Genomic DNA, 12,278 nt, shown 5'->3' on the forward strand with positions numbered 1-12,278 from the left:
AGGGTCATACAGACTCAAAACATCAACTGTATCCCTCTCCGCAGATGCTGTCAGACCTGCTGTGTTTTTCCAAGTATTTTTGTTTTTATCCTGGGGGTTACCATTGACCAGAAACTGAACTGCACTAGCCTTATAAATACTGTGACTGCAAGAGCAGGTCAGAGGCTAGGAATCCTGCGACGAGTAACTCACCTCCTGACTCCCCAAAGCCTGTCCACAATCTACAAGGCAGAAGTCAGGAGTGTGATGGAAGACCCTCCACTTGGCTAGATGAGTGCAGCTCCAACAACACTCAAGAAGCTTGACACCGTCCAAGACCAAGTAGCCCACTTGATTGGCACCACATCCACAAACATTCACTCCCTTCACCACCGATGCACAGCAGCAGCGGTGTGTATCATCTACAAGATGCACTGCAGGAACTCACTAAGCCTCCTTAGACAGCACCTTCCAAACCCACAACCACTACCATCTAGAAGGGCAAGGGCGGCAGGGCACATGGGAACACCACCACCTGCAAGTTCTCCTCCAAGCCCTATCCTGACTTGAAAATATATTGCCGTTCCTTCACTATTTCTGGATTAAAATCCTGGAATTCCCTCACTAACAGCACTGTGGGTGTACCTACACCACATGGACTGCAGTGGTTCAAGAAAACAGCTCACCATCGCCCTCTCAAGTGCAATCAGGGATGGGCAATAACTGCCGGCCTAGCCAGTGACAACCACATTCCATGAATAAATAAATAAAAATAAACACACACAAATTGAAAAAGCAGACCACAGAAACAATAACTTATTATCTCATAGAGATGTCACTTAATAAAAGCTAACACTCCACTTCAGCCTGTGTAAACAGACCCTGCAGAGCTAATCCATTAGTGAGTCTTGAAGCTCAGTTAAACATTCACAAAGAGGCCATCTGGCAACTATATCAACAGAAACAGATAGCCAAATATCTGTTTCATCAGGTGGTCTCATTATGAATTTTCTGTGTTTTTTTCAAGAGCATTTAAAGACCTTCATTGTTATTATATGGCTCATTGGTTCTGTGCATAGTACATACTGGGTGATTAGGCATGGAGGAGCATAGGGACATGGAGATGGCTTGGGGTCATGGGAAGTGGGTGAGTTGGTGAAAGGGGAAGGGGCTAGACGGCCTAACAACATTTAATACAACTGGGACAATGCCCGAGAGGACCGAGGCAGGCCTTATAACCAGCTCACCTCGGCACTTGCCCACCCCAGTGGCCGAATCTGAATGGCTTTCGGGGTTGGTCGGCCTGACTCAATCCTGCCCTGCCTCCCAAGCGTGAAAATAGTGCATGCAGGGGCCACTTATATGGAGACACGTCCACTGAGTCAAAACTTCCCAACTTGACATTCTTACCTCGTTACTAAAAATCTGACCCTAAGTCTCATTCGTCCATCATTCCTGTCCTCTCTGTCATACATTGGCTTCCCATCCTCCAAACCTCTAGTGCAAATCCTAACTCTCACTTTAAATCTGTCTTGCCTGTAGCAACCTTATCTCTATAAGCTTCTCCAGACCTATTCATCCCTGTATTTTATATTTCTGATTTTTTTTTGTGCATCTTTCCCCATTTTCACACTACAATGTAACCAGGGTCTTCAAGCACCTTAGTCCTGCTCTCTGTCACTAAACTGTTCTGCCTCTCCACACCCCTCTCCCCCTTCCTTTAAAAACTTATCTCCTTGACTAAAATATCGGACAGCCCTCTTAATCTCTTCTTTGCTGGCAACATCCATTTTCTGCACATCTATCAGTGAAGTGCCTTGGGATTTTATATTAAACGTGTTTTATAAATACAATTGTTACGTTGTAGGGTGTGTTTGTGTGAGTAATTACTAAAATATTAATAATTATAATGTTTCTCCTCATTATAACTTTACCTGATAGATATCCGACAGGCTGCTGCTCCCAGAGTCACTGGCAATACTGCACCCGGACTGGCTGGAAGGGACATGTGTCACCTGTGGATGTGGATTGTCTGTGAGGTGCATCTTGGAAAGATCTGCAGGAAGCTGTAAAAATTATGAGGAGGAAGGGGGAGAAAAAAAAATCCATTAATTTGACAAATGAACCAAAAACATAAATTAAAGACTGTTAGACATGCTTGCTGAACTTTATAATAGTATTTTAAATGATCCAAGGCTTTGCAAAGTGGGCACTTGATTTTGGAAAAAAACTAAGTAATACTTCAGTGTCGGTGTATGCACCTCAATGCATGTGTGTAATGGATATTGATGATAAAGATATTTGCGTACAAGATACCAGTCAATTAAAATAAAAAGCCAAGTTTGCATTCCAGAATATTTTGGTTTGTATTAAAATTAAACTTTCAAAAATCATGGCGTTAACAATATATTCAACATTGAAAAAATGTTGTTTCATTGATGCCTCAAAGATTATAAGAACATTAGGCTAGCAATACGGAATAGCCCATATCTGAGTTGTCCAAACTACAGCGATGGCCACATCCATCTTGCAAATTTCTGTTAAGTTTTTTGCTGATGTGCTGGTATTTGTGCTGCTTTTGGTTCTGGCAAACTACAAAAGGAAACAAAGAATCTAAATCACCAAGAGGAATCAGCCTCTTTCCACCAATAAGCAGACTTATCCAATCCTCCAAGACTGGAAAATTCAAAACAGTACAATAAATACAACTGAGCCAGAAACATAGAAAGAAAAGAAAGTAGAGTGGGCAACAGAAGGCAGACAGTGGATGGTAGGTGATGTAGGGCAGCATTTGAAGCTGTGAAACATTGTGGGGAACAAAAACATGAATGGGGAACAAACAACCAGAGAATTTTTATATGTCTGAAAATCTTCATGCAATGTACCAATGGGTTTGGGTGATGCGAAATTTAAATAATTAAATTTCTACCATGAATCATGTGCATTTTAAAAAATAAATGCCCAGGATGCCTGGAGCTTTCTATTGAATCAAAATGTTGAGTTGGGAATGGTTCAGTGCAAAAAATGTCACATTCAAATTAGCTGGAATTATGTCTAATTATTTTTTTTTCTGATCCAAATAGCCCATTAGCTAATTTTGTACTTCTGTAGCAAAGGGTTGGCACAGATAAAATGGATCAAGTAGCCTTCTTTGGTTTTATAAACATCTCTAGTTGTGGTACATAGAACTGCTGCCCTGCTCTAAAAATTGGACATCATTTTTTCCATGTGACAACAGGTCTCCAATAAGGCTGGCTATGAATCCTGGGGCAGGTTAACTAGGAATAGGTGTATGAAAATATAAGTACCTAACTGAATGAAATACATTTCCATGACAATTAAAAGTCAAAACCAAGAATTTACATGTCTGAATGGATATATTGAAACATAACATGATCTAGTATGACATAAATAGCAGCACAAACAGGTGGTAAGTCCTTCAAAGTAGAATGAGGCCAATACGTCAACCTAGCCAAGTATCCAATTTTGATGAGCAACCATGGAAACAGAAAATTTTAGACTTGTTTTTATTTTTGTGTTTCTTTTCACTTTATTCTTGTTAAATTCTAACTTACTCCACAGCATGTGAAAAAAGAAATACACACAGTAGAAAATCAGCAGAGAAAATGAAAAGCAGGGAAGGGGACCAAGTAGGTGATGCTTTTCTACCCATGGGGGAAGAGAAGGGGAGGGGGCAAGTACACAAAACAGACAGAAAGAATGCACAACAGCTATTAAAAAATCCAATCACTGTTTTAAACTAAATCAGAAGAGTACTCCCAAGGTGGTTTAAGCTAAAATGAAAGCCCAAATGATTAAAATAAACAAATTCTAAAAATGATGGAAGAGTGAGAGGCAATGAAAAAGGTTCACAAATGCAATAATTTTTCTTCAGCAGTAAAATAATGGCCCAGATTTTGCAGTTGTATTGATGGTGAAAGTGTTAGCATTTGCTTTCGTTAGAACCGTGAAACTGACAGCAACTTATGACATTTGCACATGCGCACATGCCAGTGATTTCTTATTTCTCCACAGGGTGAGTTCTTGGGATCACCATGGATAGAAATCTTCCAAAGCTATTTGACAAGAACTTTACTGTATTAGATGTGCTGTAAAACCTTTGAAAAAATTACAACTTGTTGAATGAGGAGTAGCTGAGTTTTAAAGGCATGTCAAGTATATAACTACTGCTTAAGCATCTCTCTGGCCCTCAGAAATTAATTTTATATTTGTGGAATGTCAATTTTCATCATGATTTAAAAAACAAAAACAGTGGAATGTTTTTTAAGTTTATAGTATTTCAGATTCTACCTTAACCCCATGTGTATGTCCCATTCTTTGTTTTACTGTCTGTAAAATTATTAAAAAATTAAGGATAATTTGTGCTTTTTACTTCTAGATTTGTTATCTGAGAATTCTTCACTATAACTGGCTGCTTGGCTTACTTGATGACATCACTGTTTTTGGATTGGAAGTCCCTTGTACTGACCAAAAAATGAAACTAACAGCTGAATTCCATGCCACAGAGATTGTTGGTTCTTCTGGGAAGCTTTCTTTAAGGTCAATGGAAAGTGTGGTCACTCTGTCACTGGTTGAGAAATCTAGGCCAATTATTTTAGAGGAAGCCAACTTTTAAACACAAAAAAAAATACAGTGGCTTGCTGTCAAGTTAAAGCTCTGTTTAACCACTCAGCAGTAGCTCAGCAAAGGTATCCAGCTAAGGCATAGAGACCAGGGGTATTCCAAACTACATTCCAGGTCTGTGCTGCATTAATTGAACTCAACTAGGGTGACAGCAGAGACGCTAAACCTTAGCTGAACATCAGTAGTCGGGAAAATGTTAGAGTCTATTATAAAGGATGTGATAGCAGGAGACTTAGAAAATATCAATGGGATTAGACAAAGTTAGCATGGATTTACGAAAAGGAAATCATGTTTGACAAACCTACTGGAGTGTTGTGAGGAAGTAACTAGCAGAATAGATAAGAGAGAACTAGTGCATGCAGTGTATTTGGATTTTCAGAAAGGTTTTGATAAAGTCCCACATAAAAGGTAAGCATGCAGAGTTAAAGCACATGGTATTGGGGGTAATATATTGGCATCGATTGGCATCGATTGAGGATTGGTTAGCAGACAGGAAACAGAGAGTAGGAATAGATGGGTCTTCTTCAGAGTGGTAGGTGGTGACTCGCAGGGTACAGCACAAATCAGTGCTTGGGCCCCAGTTATTCACAATATATATCAATGATTTGGATGAGGGAACCAAATGTAATGCTTTCAAGTTTGCTGATGACACGGGAATGAAAGTGGTGAGGAGGATGTTAAGAGGCTTCAAGGTGACTTAGACAATTTGAGTGAGTGGGCAAATACCTGGCAGATGCAGTATAATGTGGATAAGTGCGAAGGTATCCACTTCAGTAGGAAAAGCAGAATGGCAGAGTACCAGCCAACATTCACCATCAGGAACCACATATGAATACCAACCGCTTGATTGGGATACGACATGCCGATCTTCTACGAGATGGCTTTTTGGAGCAGCTTGTGGTGGAGCCCACTAGGGAACAGGCAATTCTAGATTTAGTGATGTGTAATGAGGCAGATTTGATGAGGGAGCTTAAGGTGAAGGAACTCTTAGGAGGAAGTGACCATAATATGATAGAATTTACCCTGCAATTTGAGAGGAAAAAGCTGGAATCAGATGTAACGGTATTACAGTTGAATAAAGGTAACTACAGAGGCATGAGGGAGGAGCTGGCCAGAACTGACTGGGAGATGAACCTAGCAGGAAAGACAGTGGAACAGCAACGGCAGGAGTCTCTGGGAGTAATTTGGGAGACACAGCAAAAATTCATCCCTGGGAAGAAGAAGCATACTAAAGGGAGGACAAGGCAACCGTGGCTGACAAGGGAAGTCAGGGACAGCATAAAAGCTAAAGAGAAAGCGTACAATGCGGCGAAGAGCAGTGGGAAACCAGGGGATTGGGAAGCCTATAAAGACCAACAGAGGACAACTAAAAAAGAAATAAGGAGGGAGAAGATTAAATATGAGGGTAAACTAGCCAGTAATATAAAAGAAGATTGCAAGAGTTTTTTTAGATATATAAAGGGTAAGAGGGAGGCAAAAGTGGACATTAGGCCGCTGGAAAATGACGCTGGAGAAGTAATAATGGGAAACAAAGAAATGGCGGGGGAACTGAATAGGTACTTTGCGTCAGTCTTCACGGAGGAAGACACGAGTAACATCCCCAAAATTTAAGAGAGTCGGGGGGCAGAGCTGAGTATGGTGGCCATTACCAAGAAGAAGGTGCTAGGAAAATTGAAAGGTCTGAAGGTGGATAAATCACCTGGACCAGATGGATTATGCCCGAGAGTTCTGAAGGAGATAGCTGAAGAGATAGTGGAGGCGTTGGTGGTGATCTTTCAGGAACCACTGGAGTCAGGGAGGGTCCCAGAGGACTGGAAAATTGCTAATGTAACCCCCCGATTAAGAAGGGAGTGAGGCAAAAGACGGGAAATTACAGGCCGATTAGCCTGACCTCGGTCGTTGGTAAGATTTTAGAGTCCATTATTAAGGATGAGATTTCAGAATACTTGGAAGTGCATGGTAAAATAGGGCAAAGTCAGCATGGTTTCATCAAGGGAAGGTCATGCCTGACAAATCTGTTAGAATTCTTTGAGGAGGTAACAAGCAGGTTAGACAAAGGAGAGCCAATGGATGTTATCTACTTGGATTTCCAGAAGGCCTTTGACAAGGTGCCACACAGGAGGCTGCTCAGTAAGAAAAGAGCCCATGATGTTAGAGGAAAGGTACTAGCATGGATAGAAGATTGGCTGTCTGGCAGGAAGCAGAGAGTGGGGATAAGTGGGTCCTTCTCAGCATGGCGGCCGGTGACTAGTGGAGTTCCGCAAGGGTCAGTGTTGGGACCACAACTTTTCACTTTATACATTAACGATCTAGATGAAGGAACTGAGGGCATCCTGGCTAAGTTTGCAGATGATACAAAGATAGGTGGAAGGACAGGTAGTATTGAGGAGGCGGGGAGGCTGCAGAAGGATTTAGACAGGTTAGGAGAATGGGCAAAGAAGTGGCAGATGGAATACAACGTGGGGAAGTGTGAGGTCATGCACTTTGGTAGGAAGAATAGAGGCATAGATTATTTTCTAAATGGGGAGAGAATTCAGAAGTCTAGAGTGCAAAGGGACTTGGGAGTCCTAGTCCAGGATTCTCTTAAGGTTGACTTGCAGGTTGAGCCGGTAGTTAGGAAGGCAAATGCAATGTTGGCATTTATTTCGAGAGGACTAGATTATAAAAGCGGGGATGTGCTGCTGAAGCTTTATAAGGCTCTGGTCAGACCGCATTTAGAATATTGTGAGCAATTTTGGGCCCCGTATCCCAGGAAGGATGTTCTGGCCCTGGGGAGGGTCCAGAGGAGATTCACGAGAATGATCCCAGGAATGAAAGGCTTAACATATGAGGAACGTTTGAGGACTCTGGGTCTATACTCAATGGAGTTTAGAAGGATGAGGGGGGATCTGATTGAAACTTATGGAATACTGAAAGGCCTGGATAGAGTGGACGTGGGGAAGATGTTTCCATTAGTAGGAGAGACTAGGACCCAAGGGCACAGCTTCAGAGTAAAGGGAAGGCCGTTTAGAACAGAGATGAGGAGAAACTTCTTTAGCCAGAGAGTGGTGAATCTGTGGAATTCATTGCCACAGAAGGCTGTGGAGGCCAGGTCATTGAGTGTATTTAAGACCAAGATAGATAGGTTTTTCATTGGTAAGGGGATCAATGGTTATGGGGAGAAGGCGGGAGAATGGGGTTGAGAAACTTACCAGCCATGATTGAATGGCGGAGCAGACTCAATGGACCGAATGGCCTAACTTCTACTCCTATGTCTTATGGTCTTAACTGATAGAAGTGTATTTTAGTAAGGTGCAAACACCTTCGGGGGGCGGTGGGGGGAGGGGGGGAGTGTGGAGGAGTAAAACTGGTGAAGGAAATGGTCAAGAAAAAAATAAATATGAAAAAGCTATGTAATTTTCTCTTAAATTACTCAGTGTGACTAAATCCGAAATGTTTAAGTGGACAGGACTTGGTGCATGGCAGGCACATTGCCATGTAGTATAAGCAATGTTTAGCGTCTGACTAGAAAACCTACCTTGCAAGGAAGTTAAAAATAAATTTCACCTGTCTTTTCTGTCAGTTTTACTATGTAAAGTAGACATTTTGGCTGTCATACCCAAGATGACTTCATATATACAGCTGGGATAGTTTCAGTTCTGTTTGTCAGCTATTGGACATGGAAATGAGAAACAGCATCTGCAAGATTGCTTTGACAGCTGGCATTATACAAGAGGAAATACAAAGGCCATTTTATGACAAAAAATACAGGCAGTGGCAAGGTAAATCTGCAATCTTGAGACAAATTTGAAAAATCATAACAGGGCTTCACACAGACTGGCAAAATGGTTCAAGAATATGTTTTGTAATATTCTAGATAGAAAACTTAAACATTTCCTTCTACTTAAAAATTTTGCAACACATGAAAAAATAGATACACCTGGTTTTGCCATGTCACCCACTAAATGGTGGATGTTAAATATTTGCATTTATATGATGCCTTTCACAGCCTCAGGATGTCCCAAAGCGCTTTGTGATCAATGAAGTACTTTTTGAAATAGTCACTGATGTCAGCTAATTTCCACACAGAAAGCTACCATAAACCAGATAGTTTGTTTCTGTGATATTGATTGAGAGATAATTATTGGCCAGGACATGTTAGATAACACCCCTGTTCTTCTTCGAAATAGTGCCATGGGATCTTTACTGTCCATCCGAGTGGGGTCTCATCCAAAAGACAGTATCTCTGACATTGCAGAACTCCTCAGCACTGAACTGGAATGTTGTGCTGAAGTCCAGAAATGGGGCTTGAACTCACAACCTGCTAACTCAGAGAAAAGAGTGCTACCAACTGAGCCACTGAGATGGTTGGAGCATGCTCTGTAACTGGTCAAATGAAAGAGCTTTTGCTCACTTCTTCATCCTAAGGGGCTTTTAGAGTGAAAAAATTATGATTCTAAGAATCATTTACATGGACCTGTGACAATATTTGTTGCACATTTTCATACTCGTACTCCATTGTGCCAACAGCCTACATTTTAGAGTGCATTATTTTTGCAAGTACACATCATAAGAATATGCATATTGAGGATTCTCAAGGATTTCAGAGTTCTTGCCTCTGGTTCTATGGTTTTCTTACTAACAAAATCTTGCAATTCTATCGTCCTTTGTATTCCAAACTACAATGGTTTCCCAGCCCCAGCAAATTGAAGATCATGCTTTTTAACTCCCTCCATGACCTCACCCATTCTGTATTCAAGTCATATGTCAACAGACACACCATCTTCTCCTCCATCAATGCTTGAACTCTCAGCCACTACTTTCCTGCCCCTGGGAAATCCTTCCTAGATATGTTTTCAAAAATCTCCTCAAAATCCCACTCATTGAATGTACCCATGGGCTAGAAATTTCCTCCCAGCTCGGGGGTTGTGTGGGGGCGGGTGAGCGCGAACCCGATCAGCGCGGCACTGCCATTTGATGTGGGCAAGCCAATTAAGGCCCACCCATTGTGATGCGCTCCCTGTGTGGGCGGGGGGCAAGGATTCCCTGAGTGGTGCATGTGTGCGAAAGAGCACAGAGTTCTCCATGCCTCAGGGAGATTTGTTTCAGTCTTAAACTTATAAATAAAGAATTTTTAAACTTTTAAAATATGTCCCCTCATGTGACACTACCACATGAGCTGGGACATGTCAAAGAATTAATATAAAAATTATTACATTTTAAAACACTTCATGAAACTTCATCCCACCCGTGGATGAGGTTTCATGAAAAATGAGAAGGCCGCCTGGGCAGCTCATTTAATTGAGTTAATGACTATTTAAATGGCCTTAATAGGCTTTTAACAGTTTGGTGGGTGCACAGCAGACTCTCTAAATGACGTGCGGTGAATTGGGACGCACACCCAACGTCACCGTGCGTCATTTTAGCATCGGCGAGCAGGCCCCGCCCCCGCTCGCCGACCGGAGAATTCTGCCCACGGTCCCTCTTCAAGTTCCGCCCCCCACCCACCCCCTGGCAACTTTTTTCCATCTCCCTACCCTTATTAGATCACTTACCACTATTTTTTGTTACACCTTTTTGTATGAGAAGAGCACTATACATAAAAGATGTTCTTTGATATGGGCATTCCTGCCCACATGGAGATCAAAAGTCCATCTCGTGGATTCCCATGCCTTCAAAAACCGTTCTGAACAACAGCCTTGTCCAAGGGTTATCCAGCAGCAACTCCAACCAGCAGGCCACCAACACCCAGCGCAATCATAAACAAGCTAGCTAAGGTGTACTATACATGTTTAAAGTAGCATTCTTATTTTTTTCCAGTGATTAGTTAAATTTAATTTTGGGACTTTCAGTATAAATTATACATTTGTTGAGGTGCTTAGAATGCTTTAGGTAGTTGCACTATATTATAATTGTAAATAAATCTGACTTGATAAATATTGACCTTTTACAAAAAGTACAGTATGTGCCAATTATTTGGCGATTCTGCAAGTTTATTTATGTTCCCCAGTTAATTGTTACACTCCTTCTCAGTATTGACTATCCTCCACAATTTAGTCTCAGCCACAAATTTAGAAATTGTATTTTTGATTCCAAAGTCCAAATCATTAATGTAAATTTTGAACACAGTGGTTGCAGCACTGATCCTTGTGAACACCACTTCCCACCTTCACCACTCTGAATAACTACCCTTTACTCCCACACTCTGCTTTCCGTCTTGAAGTCAATCCATTCTGCAACTTGTCCTGACTCCACGTTCTCTAATCTAATTCATTAGTCTACTGCAAGGCACCTTATCGAAGGTGTTTTTAAAATCCATATAAATTATATCTTCTGCATTCCCACCATCTACTCTCTCTGCTATCTCCTCAAAAATTCAATAAGGTTGGTCAAGCAAGATTTTTCCTTTTGAAATCCATACTGACTAATCATTCTTATATTTCATATTTATAGTGACATTGACTGTATCCCATATTATCATAAGCTACATTGGATGCATTCGAAGCAATGAAGTAGAAAAAAATACTATAACTTTTAAAAATTCTGAATTATTCAGTTTCAACGTCTCATTCTGGATGTAAGTAGGAATGAGGAATGAGGAACAGCCACTTTATATTGCCCAAACATTTTGCCTGAGTGAGTCAAATGACCTTAGGCTACATGCTGACTTGCCTATTTTTGCTGTCTATTCCTAGCTTTGAGTCTCTAAGTGAAATTACTGAAAGAGTGCCAAGAGAGGTGTATTTGAGATGTGGATGTGTGATCTGCTAGGAGATGAATTGAGGTGACATCAGAACCTCTAAGAGACAGAGAGAAGACAACAATTTGATAAGATATTCGAATATATAACTTCTGGCATCTGCAGTCTGCTCAATCTATTTTCATTTAAACAAGGGAAGAAAAAGCAACTTTGAAGGTTGAACTTTAAAACAATACAAACCAAACATGCCAAATAGCTCAATAGTGTTCCAACTGCTGTGCCACAAACGTGACAGTATGCAGGTTTGAACCCAAATTTCTCCCCTTTTTTCTTCACCCAGCGTTATGTACTGTATTTAACAGAGAAGGTCCACTCACAAGCCAGCACTAATGCTGCTTTGAGATTTGATCTGCAAAGATGCCTGAAGTAAGTAACCCTTCCAATTTTCCCCTTGGGCTTTACAAAATCACTTGTTATCATTCCCCCACAGCAGCATGGTTAAGATTGAAAGCTTAACATTGACAAATGTGAATATACAGTGAAGTCCCACCTTTTACGACTTCCTTCTTCGCATGTTTGCTGATCCGCGCTAACGACTCAGTACACCACATCACGTGAGCAATTGTTCACTTATCCCCATTTCCTTTCCCCCCCCTCTCCTCTTTCCCTGAGGAGATGGCAGCCATGACAGAGCAGACACCTCAACATGTTTTAATAGGGAGATGGTGTCAACGTCTCTGGAAGCAGATTCCTTCTATTAGTCCTGGCCATGGACATTTAATTCTCTTTTTTAAGCAACGTTTCTGACAGGATGCAAAGCAATGCCTGGAATGATTGCAGTTGAAGTGCAGCCCGAACGGAGAGATTAACCCAGGAATGTCCGATTCTCTCGGTCCAGAGCTGCAATAAGGGCTCTGTTCAATTTTGAAATGCTCACCGATTCTGCCTACCAGTTTTGAGGAGTTTTTTTCTTAAA

At 41.3% G+C, this 12,278-nt stretch overlaps 1 protein-coding gene across 9 annotated transcripts in view; it reads right to left on the reverse strand.

Moving 5' to 3' along the window:
• LOC144685938 (rap guanine nucleotide exchange factor 6-like) overlaps positions 1-12,278 on the reverse strand; it is a 412,496-nt gene that overhangs the window by 146,409 nt on the left and 253,809 nt on the right. For all 9 annotated transcript variants that reach the window (XM_078550986.1, XM_078550991.1, XM_078550990.1 and 6 more), the window contains one exon: positions 1,914-2,045. In XM_078550986.1, the coding sequence (XP_078407112.1) occupies positions 1,914-2,045 (132 nt within the window). The remainder of the gene's footprint in view (positions 1-1,913; positions 2,046-12,278) is intronic.

The sequence above is a fragment of the Cetorhinus maximus genome, chromosome 10 (assembly GCF_964194155.1).
Source record: "Cetorhinus maximus chromosome 10, sCetMax3.hap1.1, whole genome shotgun sequence".
Classification (NCBI taxonomy): domain Eukaryota; kingdom Metazoa; phylum Chordata; class Chondrichthyes; order Lamniformes; family Cetorhinidae; genus Cetorhinus; species Cetorhinus maximus.